The 14156-nt window shown below is 45.3% G+C and overlaps 1 protein-coding gene across 1 annotated transcript in view; it reads left to right on the top strand.

Annotated features, from left to right (window-relative positions):
- The window catches only part of F13A1 (coagulation factor XIII A chain), a 162749-nt gene that overhangs the window by 134538 nt on the left and 14055 nt on the right, over positions 1 to 14156 (top strand). Inside the window, exons 12-13 of the mRNA XM_077770057.1 lie at positions 2167 to 2454; positions 8037 to 8197. Of these exons, the coding sequence (XP_077626183.1) occupies positions 2167 to 2454; positions 8037 to 8197 (449 nt within the window). The remainder of the gene's footprint in view (positions 1 to 2166; positions 2455 to 8036; positions 8198 to 14156) is intronic.

The following is a 14156-nucleotide window of genomic DNA, read 5'->3' as shown; positions in this document are numbered from 1 at the left end:
CAAACACACACACACACACACACTACATTCACACTTGTTTGCAACACCTACTGTCATTTTCTGTCTTTGCAAAGTACTGATAGCTGCCAATTCTTATGCGTGAACTACCTCTAACCTGCTAACAATCCTCTGATGTAGGCGTCCTTTTTTTGCTTTTTGGTTTTGTTTTTTGTTTTTTTTTTTACAAGCAAGGATATGGATGGTAACAGTAGTGCGTGCCGTGTAGAGTTGTCTGAGGATTAAATGAGACAATGATGAGTACACACTTAATCACAATACCTGTCACATTGTTATCAGTGGTAGATATTATTATTAACTTGTTCAGCTACATTGCATCTCACTATTAAGGTAGAAGACATTATCTTAAAATTAACAAACTTAGGGGTGCCGGGGTGGCTCAGTTGGTTAAACCTCTAACTTCAGCACAGGCCATGATCTCATGGTTCATGAGTTCAAGCCCCACATCAGGCTCTGTGTTGACAGCTCAAAGCCTGGAGCCTGCTTCAGATTCTGTGTCTCCCACTCTCTCTGCACCTCCCCTGCTCACACTCTGTCTCTCTGTCTCCAAAAAATGAATAAACGTTAAAAAATAATTTTAAAAAATTAACGAATTTAAAAGTTCACGGTTTTTTTTTTAATGTTTTATTTATTTCTAGGAGAGAGAGAGAGAGAGAGACAGCGTGAGCAGGGGAGGGTCAGAGAGAGAGGGAGTCACAGACTGAAACAGGCTCCAGGCTCTGAGCTGGCAGTCAGCACAGAGCCCGATGCGGGGCTCAAACCCACGAACTGCGAGATCATGACCTAAGCAAAAGTCAGACGCTTAACTGACTAAGCCACCCAGGCGCCCCAAAAGTTCACGTTTTTTATTTCAAAGTGATTTTTTTGTTGTTGTTAACCATTCCCATGACTAGTTTTTACAAGTCAAAGAATTTGCCTCTCTGTCTTCCACGATGCACAAAGATATGCCCAAAGGTAGTCAGCTGATAAAGAGAATAGTGACTATCTTTCCACCCTCCTCAAGCCCTGTCCCCTCAAGCCAAGCATTTTGTCCAGGGGTCTCTAAGGAAATGTTATCCCTGCTTGGAGCCAGGAGGAGCAAGCCCTGAGGCCTAACTTGTACCTGTATTTCTTGTTTCCACACCTGCACAAAGCTATTGTTTGATTCCTCCAGAATTTATCCCTTTTCATCCCCTCCCTACCTTCATCTCCCCCCCCGCCAACCTGGAAATCCAAACAGAAGATGTCTACCTAAAAACAACACACACATTTCAAACTGCATTAGAAAATATGGTACATCACCAGATGCCAATAGATGTCCCTAAAAACAAATGTGTTCAGTGTCAGATGAGTTTGGGAAGTCTTGGTCAAATAAGTCTCCTCACTTTAGGATTCAATCTGAGAACCTCTGATAGGCTGTAATGAATACAATGAACATCCAGAGGCACTAGAGAACCCAGTGCTCCCCAAGGGAGATTGGCCTTAGAGCCGTTTGGCAGGGAAGGTTTGTTAACGACTGGCCCTATCTCAGTGGATGGGGTTCTTCACTGCTTGGGGAAATCTCTGCACTCTCCCTGGGCCATATGGCAACATAGGAAGGGGTAGAGGGCAGGATGACAGTTGCCCAGGGGTCAGCTCAGCAGGAGAAAAGGGGAGAGACCCAAGTGGAAAGAGAGATGAAGAAGACAAGTCTTACCAGAAAGATTCATGAATAGCAGAAAACTCATATAGCAACAGCTGGGATGGATAGATATAGCTATTGCCAAAATCTTTACTTAAAGATCCCCAAATTCTAGGTAGGATTTGGGGAGAGAAGCAAATTGATGCCACTATTTGAGGAGAGGTAGATTGTGCCTACTCTACCCGCTGAACCCTGTAGTAGTAACACTGGGGAAACAGCCCTTAGAACAAGCCCATTAACACCTCCCTTCCAGGTAAGCCCTGGTCATACCACCTAACTCAGCAGCCTGGGCAGGTCAGAGCTCTGACTTTGCAGAATTGATAACATAGGAATAATGGCAACATACGTGTCTCGAAGGAAATTGCGTGGCTTATGGAGGATACGGGCGCAAGGACAACACACAGTGCCCAGAGCACTGTGTGTTTATTAATTTTTCTTTGATGGATTGCATTTCTTTTTCACCATCATTATCTCTGCATCTTTCCTAGCCCAAGAAGAAGAGAGGCTGGCCCTAGAAACTGCCCTGATGTACGGGGCTAAAAAGTCCCTCAACACAGAAGGCATCGTCAAACCAAGGTCTGACGTGAACATGGATTTTGAAGTGGAGAAAGCCGTGCTGGGAAGAGACTTCAAGCTCACCATCACCTTCCAGAACAACAGCCCTAACCGTTACACCCTCTCAGCCTACCTCTCAGGCAACATTGTCTTCTACACGGGAGTCTCCAAGGCAGAATTCAAGAAGGAGACATTTGAAGTGATACTGGAGCCCTTGTCTTGTAAGCTAATGAGGGGGCTCTTCTCTTTGGGACTTGTTTTTTTGCCTCCCTGTCTGGCTTGGTGCTGTCACTCATTAATAACTTCCAGCCAAAGTTAAAATTCTGTCCCAGGGCTCAGGAACATGAACCACACGGGAGAACCCCTTTTTGCCAGGGGAGCTTCAAATGTACCTTCAACTCTCATGCATAGAAGTGAACAGCAAGGGGCGCTTGGATGGCCCAGTCAGTTAAGCGTCCAACTCTTGATGTCAGGTCAGGTCATGATCTCACAGTTTGTGAGTTAAAGCCCCACATCGGACTCTGGGCTGGCAGTGAGGAGACTGCTTGGAGTTCTCTCTCTATCTCCTCTATCTCTCTCTCCCTCTCTCTCTCTCTCTCCCCTCCTCGCTGCTAGTGTGCTCTCTCTCTATCAAAATAAATAACATTTAAAAATTGAAAAAGCAAGTGAACACTGAAATGGTCAAAGCCTAGAGCCCCATGAGTCAAGAGAATTAAATGTAATTTCCTGCTACTTGAAGTGTGGGTTGAGGACCTGAAACATCAGCATCCCCTGGGAGGTGGTTGGAAATGCAGATTCTTGGGACCCACCCCACATCTGTCAAACCAGTATTTACATTTTAACAAGATCCCAAGGGGATTTTAGTGCCTAAGAAATTCTGTGATGCATAGGTGTCAGACAGCAGCCCCCCCCACTGGTAACTCTCTCTCCAAGTCAGGTAATGTTTTGGGGGGCTGCCCCAGCAGGAATGATGTGCTTTGCTTTACCAGTTGAGAGGCAGGAGATCTAAGCTCTGCAGACAGGCTGTTTCTGAAAACTCGTCTGCCGATGTATAAGGACAGGGGAGAGCCCACCCTTGAAAGAGGAAACTAGAGACCCAGGATGTGCTGTCCAGGAGCCTCTGAAGGGTTTTGTTCTCTCTGCCACCTCTTATGGGATCTCTTTCTCATCCTTGATCCTAGGCAGCCTCCCTCAAATACGTGGCCTTCCAAAGCACCTCCTTCACTATAAAAGTTCAGAATATTTTAAGCATGACTGAGCTGGCCAGGTTCTAGCTTGCATTGGGGATTGCAATTTCAACGAATCTTGAATAGTACCCATTTCTTGGGATACTAGTATTTAGGGGGCACAAAAGTTGGTCACACAACTGGTAGAATGAGTTAACTGGGAGAACCTGGTCTCCAGGTGAAGCATGTCGAATTAGAGCGGGTTAGAAAGGACCTGAATGCTTCAAGGCACTGGATTTCTGTTGCTCTGACATGTGGCCCAGAAAAATAAAAAAATTTAAAGGTGAACAAATAATAAGTTTTACAACATGGAGGCAAGTAAGACTAATACACCCCCCTCCCCTGGGATGACCAACTCATACACCACAAGTGTCCTTAAGCTTTCTGGATTCAAGGCCACCAGAAGTTTACCCTTTTAAGGTTTCAAAAGATATTCCCAGGAAAATGGGGAACTATTCTGAAAAATCTTAATTACAAGATTGGGGAAACAAGTTTCCACAGCTGTAGTAACATGGCTAACAATTAGGAAATCACCATGGTATTTTGTTTTGTTTTGTTCTGTTTTGAAACTGGGAGATCTGGCACTTTTCTTATATCCCTTGAGGTAGGAAAGGTAATTATTAAAGAAAAGAGTAGTCAGTATAAAGGACTCAAGAGAACAAGCATCACAATTGGTTATAAAAGGCAGACACAGTGGAGTTTAGGGAAACTGGGTCTTGAAATTAGATAAATCGAGATTTTAGGTGTGACTACCTCACTTGCCGGCTGTGTGTCCCAAGGCAAGTTACTTACGTGATCTGATCAGAGCTCTTCTGTTCATAGGAACACTACCACCCACATCACAGGGTTCTAGACTCATTTCCCAAGCCTTTATTTCATGCTGAATGTCTAGATGCTGTTTTGTGCCAAAGGCACAGCAATGAACACAACAGAAGTGCCTACCCTCATGGAGTTTGTGGTCTTAAGGGAGCAGATAATAAACAAACAAGTACTACATAGTATGGGTTTGCATATAATAGGAAAATGTAAAGCAAGGTGAGGGATGGAGGGGATGCTGTGGGGGTAGGGTGATCAGGGAAAACCTCTGTAACCAGTAACATTTAACAGAAACCTGACAGAAGGAAAGGAGCAAGCTTTGCAGCCAGAAATAAACTATAAATGCAAAGGCCCTGAGGGCAGAGCATGTCTGATGTGTTCAACAAGTAGCCAGGAAACCGAAGTTGGGAGCAAAGGTGGCCAGGGAAGAGTGGTGGGTATAGACCATGTAAAGAACTGTAGGCCCTTGTGAGGGTTTTGGCTTTGATTCCAAGTGGGCACAGGAGCCCATATTGTGTTTTGAGCAGAAATGAGGCATGATCTCACTCAGGTTTAACTATACACCATCCTTTTCCCACTTTACTGGAGAACCATCGCTCCATCTTCTTCACCCTTTTTCTCTAATCCAATGAGAGAAGGAGCTCATATGAGTTCGTGGGCTGGAATGGCATGATCCATCAACCCTTCCAGTCGTTGACTAGGTGGCAAGCCAGGTGGCATTGACTGTATGCAATAGGTTGCATACTGCAATCTAAAATAAATTGCAAAAGAAGAAAGTAAAACAAATCAGTGTATTGCAAGGTGCCACTTGACTCTAGACTTTGGTCGAGCAGGTCAGAGTACAGTCCTAGGCAGCTCTGTTACAAAGAAAGTTTTCCAAGTATAATGGGAGGCATACTTTCCAGACTGATGATTAAAGAGAATGTGTGGGCTAGAATCAGCTTGGAAGATTTGAATAACTTAAACCTTCCAGTACCTTCAAAGGTGCTATCATTTCCACTTGGCTATATTTAGTTTTCTTTGCTTTTTGGAAAAAGAGATGAGGCAGCTCCTGTCTGTGTCTCCCTTGGCTTTCCCCAGACACAGTAAATGATATTGGCAGGATCCCAGCCCCACCACTCATAGAATGAAAACCTATTCTTCTTTCTCTTGCCACGTTTAATAAACTTTATCTAGAACAATTTCTTGTGCAGTGGCAAAACACAGCACTTACATAACATACTATTTCAGGAGCACTGTTCTCTTGGGCTTGGAAGCACAGCCCAGTTTCCTTAGTGCTATGATTTAGAGAATGTTCCAACCCCAGAGAATAATGCCCTGGTGCCAACATTATAAAGGTAGCAAAAGCCACTGTTAAGATTGGTAGAAAGAAGTCAGGCACATCTTGCCAGCCTAAAGGAACCCAGCAATCAAACACAGCCCTCCAGTAATAATCAGAAGGAGTCCAATTTTTTAAATTATTATTATTACTGGAGGCAGCTAGAGACAAAATGCATGTTCTTCAAGGCATACCATTTTGCTACTGCATCTGTCCAGATCAGGGGAGTGAGCGGTCAAAAATAGGCACCTTGTGTTAATCTGAGGTTATAGCCAGTTAAGGGATGGAGTCTTAAATGTCTGGACTGTTAATTACCAGGAAAGCCATGGAGGAAGCAGGGTCTGGGCTCAGACCCAAAGAAGGCAATATGAATGGGTCATTCAAAAAAGAATTCAAGGGCCAAGGTCAAACCAAGGTCATAGATTCTAAAGGCTGGCTCTAAATGGAATAAGACTGCCCCCAGAAAACCTAGTCATGTTGTTTAGTACTTGTCTAAGATGAACCAATACATTCTACTAATTCAGCATAGCCTAGGGCAGGGTTTTTCAACCAAAGCATCACTGCCATTTCAGGCTGTTATGGGGGCTTTCCTATACATTTAGGATATTTAGCAACATCCTTGGCCTCTACCCAGTTGACAACCACTAGCCTAGAATGATCAACCTTTCCAGCTTTCCAGGAATTGCATGGACTTGCAGTTTTAAGATCAAAACTATCCACCCTAATTCTACCCTAACTCCACCCCTTCTACTGTTAGAACCTCCTTCTTATATCTGAGAGCTTCTCAAAGCTGAATATGAATCACGTGGACACTTATTCAAATGCAGATTCGAATTCAGTAAACTGGGCTGGGATCAGAAAACCTGTTTTTCTAATGATGGCTGTGCGGCAGGCTGCAGACCACACTCTGAGCAGAAAGCAGCTGGATTGGAAGGGCCGTACCTTCCACGTGACCCGAGGCTTCTACAGAGCTGATTCTATGGGGATCCTCTGGGGTGCGGGAACAGTGCCTCCCCACCCGCCTGCTCATTAAAGTCAGCTGCTCCAGAACTTTTAAAATAATGCCTGGGCCCCAGCCCCAAAAACTCTGATCTAATTGGTCTGTGGTGGGATTCATCAGGGCAGGTTTTTAAATGTCCCCAGGTGATTGTGATCTGCAACCAGAATTCAGAACTCTTCAGTCAGAGGCTTGAGGCCATGACAGCACCTTCTCATCCATGAAGAAACTTTGACACAGATGATGAGCCCAGCACAGATGGGCTGATGTACCCTCACCTGTGGGCCAAGAAGTCAGGGGGACTTCCCTGTGCCCTGGTTCACCCCATGCAGTGCCCTGTCCTCATTTCAGATTGCTCTAATTGGGGACTGTGCCTTACACTTCAAGTATGGCTCATGGGAATCGTTTCTTTCAATAACTTCCACAGGGAGAAGGAATCTTTGGCCAAAGGCAGACATTAGGCAGGGAGGCAGTGGTGGAGATGTTTGATTCCATGAACATTTACAGAGTCTGTGTTTTGTGCATGGGGATGGGGGTGGGAGCCACCTGTTTCCCCAATGGACTGCCTACCTGGCTGACAATGCAGAAGAAGTGGGCTTTGCTCTCTTGAACCCTGAGCAGTGACAAATGAGAATGATAGAGAAAATGGGAGATGCCAATGTCACTGTTGTACTCAGAGCCACAAAGAGAACTTTCCTGCCCTTAGCCCAGATGGTGAGTGGAGGGGAGCCCAGACCACCTTCCCCCCACCCATTCTCCAAATGCCCTCCTCACTGGCCTGTCCTCAACACCTAAAAGCTAACATCAGTGACTTGAGGAAACAAGCATTTGGCACAAAGGTCTTTTAAGTTGCAAATAGGAATGGGGTGGGAGAGAGCTGAATGCCTAGGGTAAAAACTGGTTTCAAAGGCTTCTTTCTCTTAAATAGAAAAATCATGTCAGATTGGTACAGAAAAGACTGGAAAGAAAATGTGGAGCACTACAAGGAAAATATTTAAGGAGTAGACCGTTTTTGCTTAATGGTGGCCTATTGCCTATGAGATGTTTCTTGTTGTACGAAGTGGCCTTGCATTTCACTACTGCACATCTGCCATTTGGGACTGTCCCTGGTCAACTCAAAGCAACCCCAGTTAAAACCCTTTGGTCCTTGACTTTAAACATCTCTGACACAGCTTTGCATTTCTACAACAGTAAAAGCACTGTTGAGAACAAATCGGCTTATTTTCTCCAGTAAGGCCTTATTGAATATTAAAATTTTTAGCACATTCTTGTTTTACCTGAGAAACAGGAGGCTTTGTCCTTGATTAACTCTGTTCCATTTGCCCCTGACCTTTGCTGTGGTTCTGGTGGACGCTAAGCTAGTATGGGAAGGATGGAGCACTCGGAGCAAGTCAAACAGGTCTCACTCCCGGCTAATGCTCTGCATATTTGTTTCTCTCCCACCAGCCAAGAAACAGGAGGTGCTGATCAGAGCAGGCGAGTACATGGGCCAGCTGCTAGAGCAAGGATTCCTGCACTTCTTTGTCACAGCGCGTGTCAGTGAGACCAGGGATGTTCTGGCCAAGCAGAAGTCCACCGTGCTGACGATCCCCAAGCTCATCATCAAGGTCAGTTTTGCCATCTTAGACAAGGGAGATTGAGGCAAGGTTATTAAGGCAAGGTTATTGAGCAGGCATCTAGGCTTAGTGCGTGCGTATGTGTGTGCATGTGTGTGTGCGTGTGTGTGTGTGTGTATGAATGTGTGTCCTGCTCAAAAAACATGAGGAGGGGGGAGCTAAGATCCTCCTGTTCTTTGAAAGAAGTAAACTGCCCTATATATAGACACACACATATAACACTTTTCCCTCCTCTCCAGATTTAAATATATAGATGTGGCTGCAGATATAAATATAACCTATGGGTATAAACATACTTGTGGAGGAAGATAAAGATGTGTAATGGATACAGATAGAATTTCAGTGTCTCCAGAATAAAGTGGGTCAGGAATAGCATGAAATGGAAACCACTGGGATCATCCCCCACCTGTGTTGGGACAGTACTGTTGTTCATGGAGATATAACTGTATATCACAGATTGCACACACTGAGATGTCAGTTTGGTGACGATGACTTTTCATATATGTAGACACCTTGCAACCACTGGCCAGAGGAAGACAGAGAGGATTCCCAACATCCCATAAAGTTCCCTCCTTGTGTCTTTTCCAAGAGGAAAATAACCCCCTCCCCATCACCAAGACAACTACCTTTCTGAGTTCTATCACCATAGGGTTAGTTTGCCTGTTTGGCTACTAGTTTTATCTTGTCTCTTCATTTACCATCAGAAATCTCTGCCCAAGTAGTTCAAAGGAGTTTGGCAGAGGAGGGCTGAGGATGGATGGGAATGGAAGACAAATAAAGCCACCGGGTCGCTCCCTCTTTTGGGGAGCACTGGCAGCATCTATAGCCACGTCCTGAGACACCTTCCTGCCCTGTGAGAAGAAACCCAGGCCTCCATCTATGTCCTTGGGGTATGACACCATTTGTCAGCCTTATCCAGGGATTAGAGGCCTTTCCAAGTTGCTGAAGAACATTTTTCCTGAAGAGATTAAAAGAGTTAGCACAGGTCTTAAGCTTCATTCTTCTAACGTGATAAAGTTTACCAAGTTGTGCATATTTTAAATGCCCCTGGAGGTGGTGAGGGAGGGAGGCAGTAGGCCTTGAGTCTTATGAATCACTTGCTGTGAATCATTTGTAAAGCTGATGACTGTCCTGTAGCATTCAGCGGGGCTGTCACTGGGTCTTGGTGCCCATGTGGATGGCACTTGAGGACTACTGTGTCATGAGTCACCCCAGTCCGAGGCCCACCCAAACACAGACAAATCATGCCCCTTGAGACAGTGAGCCCAGGCCCTTCATTTCGAGGAGGGCCTAAGTCATCACGTGTCTTTGGGCCTTTCAGCTCAGGCACCGCCCACATTCTGTCACAGCAACATCCACGAAAGAGGCCTTAGGAGAAGGAGGGAAAATGAGGGTGTGCAGGGTCTGCAGGCAGAAGGGGAAACAAACGTATGGAGGGGTAGCAGAGGGCTCCTCCAGAGGTGCATCAGTGCTGTGAGAATACAAATTCAGTAGCATCAGGTGCTGGTGTATAACCAGGGTGAGCCGCCCCCAAAGCAGGTGCTCCCTCGGGGACCTGTCCCATCAGAGGCAGGGCCACGTGTTCAGCTTCATTACAAACCCATGCCCTGTCCCTGTGAAGGGGCTCAGGAAGAGCCCCTCCAAGCTGTGGACCCTCAAACCACAACATACGATAGAATTTAATTGCACTGCTGACAATAAACTGGATGCATAAAGGAAACAGATCCTTTTCATCTTTTAGACATGATTTTTTAAGTGTATTTATTTATTTTGAGAGAGGGAACGAGAGCATTAGCGGGGGAGGGGCAGAGAGAGAGAATCCCAAGCAGTTTCCACGACACCAGAACAGAGCCCAATGCAGGACTCGAACTACCCAACCACGAGATCATGACCTGAGCCGAAATCAAGAGTCATGCTCAACTGACTGAGCCACCCAGGCGCACCAACCTGTAAGACATTATTTCTGTGAAGGATTATTTGTTGGTTACCTTCTGGGTTGAATTAAAGAATAGTGTAATAGAAATGCCCTCTGCCACAAGTTGAGTGACCTGGGCAAGGCAAAGTGTCCTTTAAAAGGGCTGCAGCATCGGTTTTCCTTTTAATTTTTATTTCCATAAAGGGATGGAGGATGCTCTTCCTGGCGTAAACTTATTTAGAGATAGGGCCAGTTAACCAGGACTCCAGCATAAGTGAGCTGGGACTCCCCACTCCTGTCCACTGCTGTTTGTGCAGGAAAGGAGTCAGGAGCAGCTTCATATCAGCTGCCTCATTAGCCATATCAGTCCCAGGGATGTACTAAATCCAAGCAAGGGAAGAAGTGCTCCTGGATAAAGCACCTCATACCCTAAAAGCCATTCAGATGTTCCTGAGCTGTGAGGGACCCTGGTTCCACAGACTCTGGCTCACAGGCCTGGTGCCTGGGATGCTGCTTGACCTACTGGAGAAATCAAATATGGAGTTGTGAGTTCAGATGACCATTCCTGCCCTGAGAGTGACCAACAGAGGGAAAGAGGACATAGGGAACAGGATAGAAGGGGGGAATGGCAGAGAGAAAGACGAGGGGAGAGGAAGGAGGGAATGGAAGGGAGGAAAAGGGAGGGAATGAGGAGGAGAGGAGAGATGAGGAGGGAGGGAGATGAGGGGAGGAGATAGGAGAAGAGAGAAGGAAAGAGGGTAGAGGAGGGAAGGGGGAAGGTGAGGGGAGAGGAGAAAGAAATGATTATGTTGAAACGTTGCTCAGGAGACCTCAAGGAGAGGGGTTAGATAACTTGTCTAAAGCAGAAGTTGGCAATGGGGGGTAAAATGCCATGAAAGCACAAAAGCACAATGGCTCAGGAGTCCACAATTACTTAGGACACATGTCCCCAAATTCTAGGAAAAATCTAGAACCCTTTGTCGATCTCTTTGAGCCTGGGTCAGGCCCAGAGCTGACAGACCTTCTCAAAGTCACTGTGATGAATGTGCTGGGCACAGGGTGACACCACATGAGATACAAAGAGTTAGGAGGACATGACCATCCTGCCCATCCAGTTTCATTTTGGGACAAGAAAGAGATGAGACATATGGTGATAACAATGATAGCAGCTAGGAACCACTGATCTCCAGATGATTGTACTCTCTTGTATTATCTTAGTTAGTCTTCATGACCATCCTACGAGGTGGAAATCATTGCAGTCCCCATTTTACAGATGAGAAAACAGAGACCCCAGTGGGGTGGTAGCATCTTGGTCAAAGGGCTCTGGAACCAAATTCTCTGAGATCAAAGCCTTCTTTCTCATGTGTGTGAGCCTGGACATGTCACTTAATCTATCATAGCTTCTGTTTTCTCATCTGCACAAGAGCCATGCTCACCTCATAGGTTGTTGTGAGTATATAATGAGTTGATGAATATCTCTAAGTCCCCATACAGAGTAAACACTGAGCATCTGGTGGCCATTGTTAGTATGGTCGCCATTCTGTCCATAAACAACTTGCCTGTAATCACGTGCTGATCAGGGAAGGAGTGGAATTTTCTGACCATGCAGATAACCACTACACTGCTACACTGCTCTCACACGGGAACTTCCACAGAAAGTGCCTCCCTTAACGAAAAGTCTGTGTTCTTCAGGGGAGGAGAGATCATATCAGGTTGAGGCATCAAAACTCAAGGCTGCAGAACAATAGACCATCCTCACGGAATGGATAACATCTGAAGTGGCAGGCAAGGAGAGAGGTAGACAACCCTTGGAAAGAGCTAGAAGCCTGCCTTGGCTGGAGTCAAGGATGGTGGCAGGAGACTGGTGAAGATAAACCTAGAAAGGCAGCTTAGAGCCATTTTTGCCTGAAAATTTATAATTGGTTCTGAGCGGAAGCCCTAGTGAAGACTCCAGAGCATAAATGTAACATTATTGTTAGTTCTGCCATCCCAAGAGTCAGAACCTGTTTTCTTTCTCCTTTCTCTGTCTGAGGCACTGCCTTCTTCCATGAGTCCCCAGCCTCAGCCTTGGGACTGGAGCAGCCTGGCAACCAGTGTGCCGCTGTCCCTACTTTGCTCCCTTTTTAGAGCAAATAAAGGTCAATCTGGAACAATATTGGCCCACCTGTCTGAACCTATGTCACTGTCAACCAATGCAGTTAGGTCAGTGGACGTGTCCTTACATCCTAAGGGGCCCCATCTGGGACTGCATTTGTCCCCGTGAAAATAAAGATTGGGACTATGTTAAATCATGCACAGTTAGCTATCTCCAGTACCCAGTGTGCTTGGTCTTAGATGATCCTCACGTGGAAAATGCCAGGGAGAGACACCCAGTAATGAACATGCATCTCTTTTTCTGTGCTATCAAAAAATATTTTGATGAGAAAAATATATTTTATTAAAATCAGATATAAGAGTTTTTCTCATGTGTTGATAGTTGTAAGATGCTGTAAGTCAGGAAAAGACCTCATGGTCTTGATTTTTAGTGAACAGCCACTTTTTGGAGAGAATGGGGCTGCGGAGGGAAGCTGGTTGGCCTCCAGGCTACAGACTGGCTTGCCTGCAATCTGAGGTATGTAACATGAGGACAGCATTCTCGTGATATTCTCCCACTCTCAGCAGGGAAGGCTTCAGTTTTCAGATCCTCTAGTTAACTAGGGTGACAACACCGGGAAGGACACTGGCAGGCACTTCTGCAAAGAAGCAGAACAGCACAGTGGCTTCAATGGCTCAAATTGGATTTCCTGGGTTCATTATCCCATCCTAATTGAGCTAATTATTCAACCTCCTCACATGTAAAGTATTGACTTCATTGGGTTTCTGGGAGCGATTGTTGAAATAATCCCCATAAAGGACCTAACATGGTACCATAATCATAGTATGCACTGAACCATTCACGCCTAGCCACCACCTTATTTTCTCTCCTCCTCCTCCTTTCCCTCCTTTTTCTCTCTGTCTCTCTCACACACACATCCTCTCTCTGAACTTCTATGTCCCCTTTTGCAGAACGTGTAACACACTAAATATTATTACTCTTATTACTCAATACAACCATATGTAAAACTCACAGTTGTGAGTATTAACATCAGTGATGGTCTTGAGAATGCTTAGAACACACCAGGACCTGGTAGTTGCTGATAAATGTCCCCTGCCTCCCTCCCTTTTTGGTCACATCCATGTCTGTAAATCCAGCCAGCATACCCCTGAGAATTGCCACACAGTGGCATCCCCCTAGTCTTTAGAGCTTGAATCCAGCACATTCCCCTTGGTTTCCTCCAGCTATGGTCACTTTCTGTGTCCCAATCACTGCAGTGTGCCCCCTTCACACTGTCCTATCAATCTGTGGAGAAAAAAAAGACCTCAGCCTTCATGGGCTGTGAGCATCCCCAAAGGGTCCCAGGTGGGGCACCATTAGCATGACTTTACATGCTCAGGGAGCTGACTCTCTACCCATTCATAGCTGTTGGTCACAGAGTAGCAGTGTGTGTGCTCTGTCAGCCAGGAGAGAGCATCCTAGAGTTCGTCTGTGAGTGAGCCCGGCTACTGTAAAGTGTGCATTTGCATCTCCCCACTGAGCACAGCCAGTGAACAACCTAGATTTGAGAATGAAAAAGAAATTACTGCTAACTGGGGTGCCTAAAATATAATTTTCTCTTCATGTTTCCTGTTTGCTATTTTTTAATCTTAAAAAAAGAAACACACATACAAAGTAAAACTTCCAAGAGTAACGAATCTTATCTACCTTTATATGATCCCCCTATGTTCTAAAATGGTATCTCTATCGTCACCTTAAATAGAAAATCCTATTATTATCAAGTAATATATCAAAGCCCAAAGCCTACCTTGTCACATTTCACTGTGGCATAAGAATCAGATTCTTTCCCCATGAAGTCAAATACAAAAAGTTGGGTTATACATATATTTTCAAATTTAGTTCACGGTCTAGTTGTAATCATCATGCTTACATGGATGTTTACATGTTTACATGTTTACAAA

The sequence above is a fragment of the Crocuta crocuta genome, unplaced genomic scaffold (genome assembly GCF_008692635.1).
Source record: "Crocuta crocuta isolate KB4526 unplaced genomic scaffold, BGI_CrCroc_1.0 scaffold24, whole genome shotgun sequence".
Taxonomy (NCBI): domain Eukaryota; kingdom Metazoa; phylum Chordata; class Mammalia; order Carnivora; family Hyaenidae; genus Crocuta; species Crocuta crocuta.
Note: the sequence above shows the minus strand (reverse complement) of the source record. Positions and strands in the feature narration are given on the sequence as shown.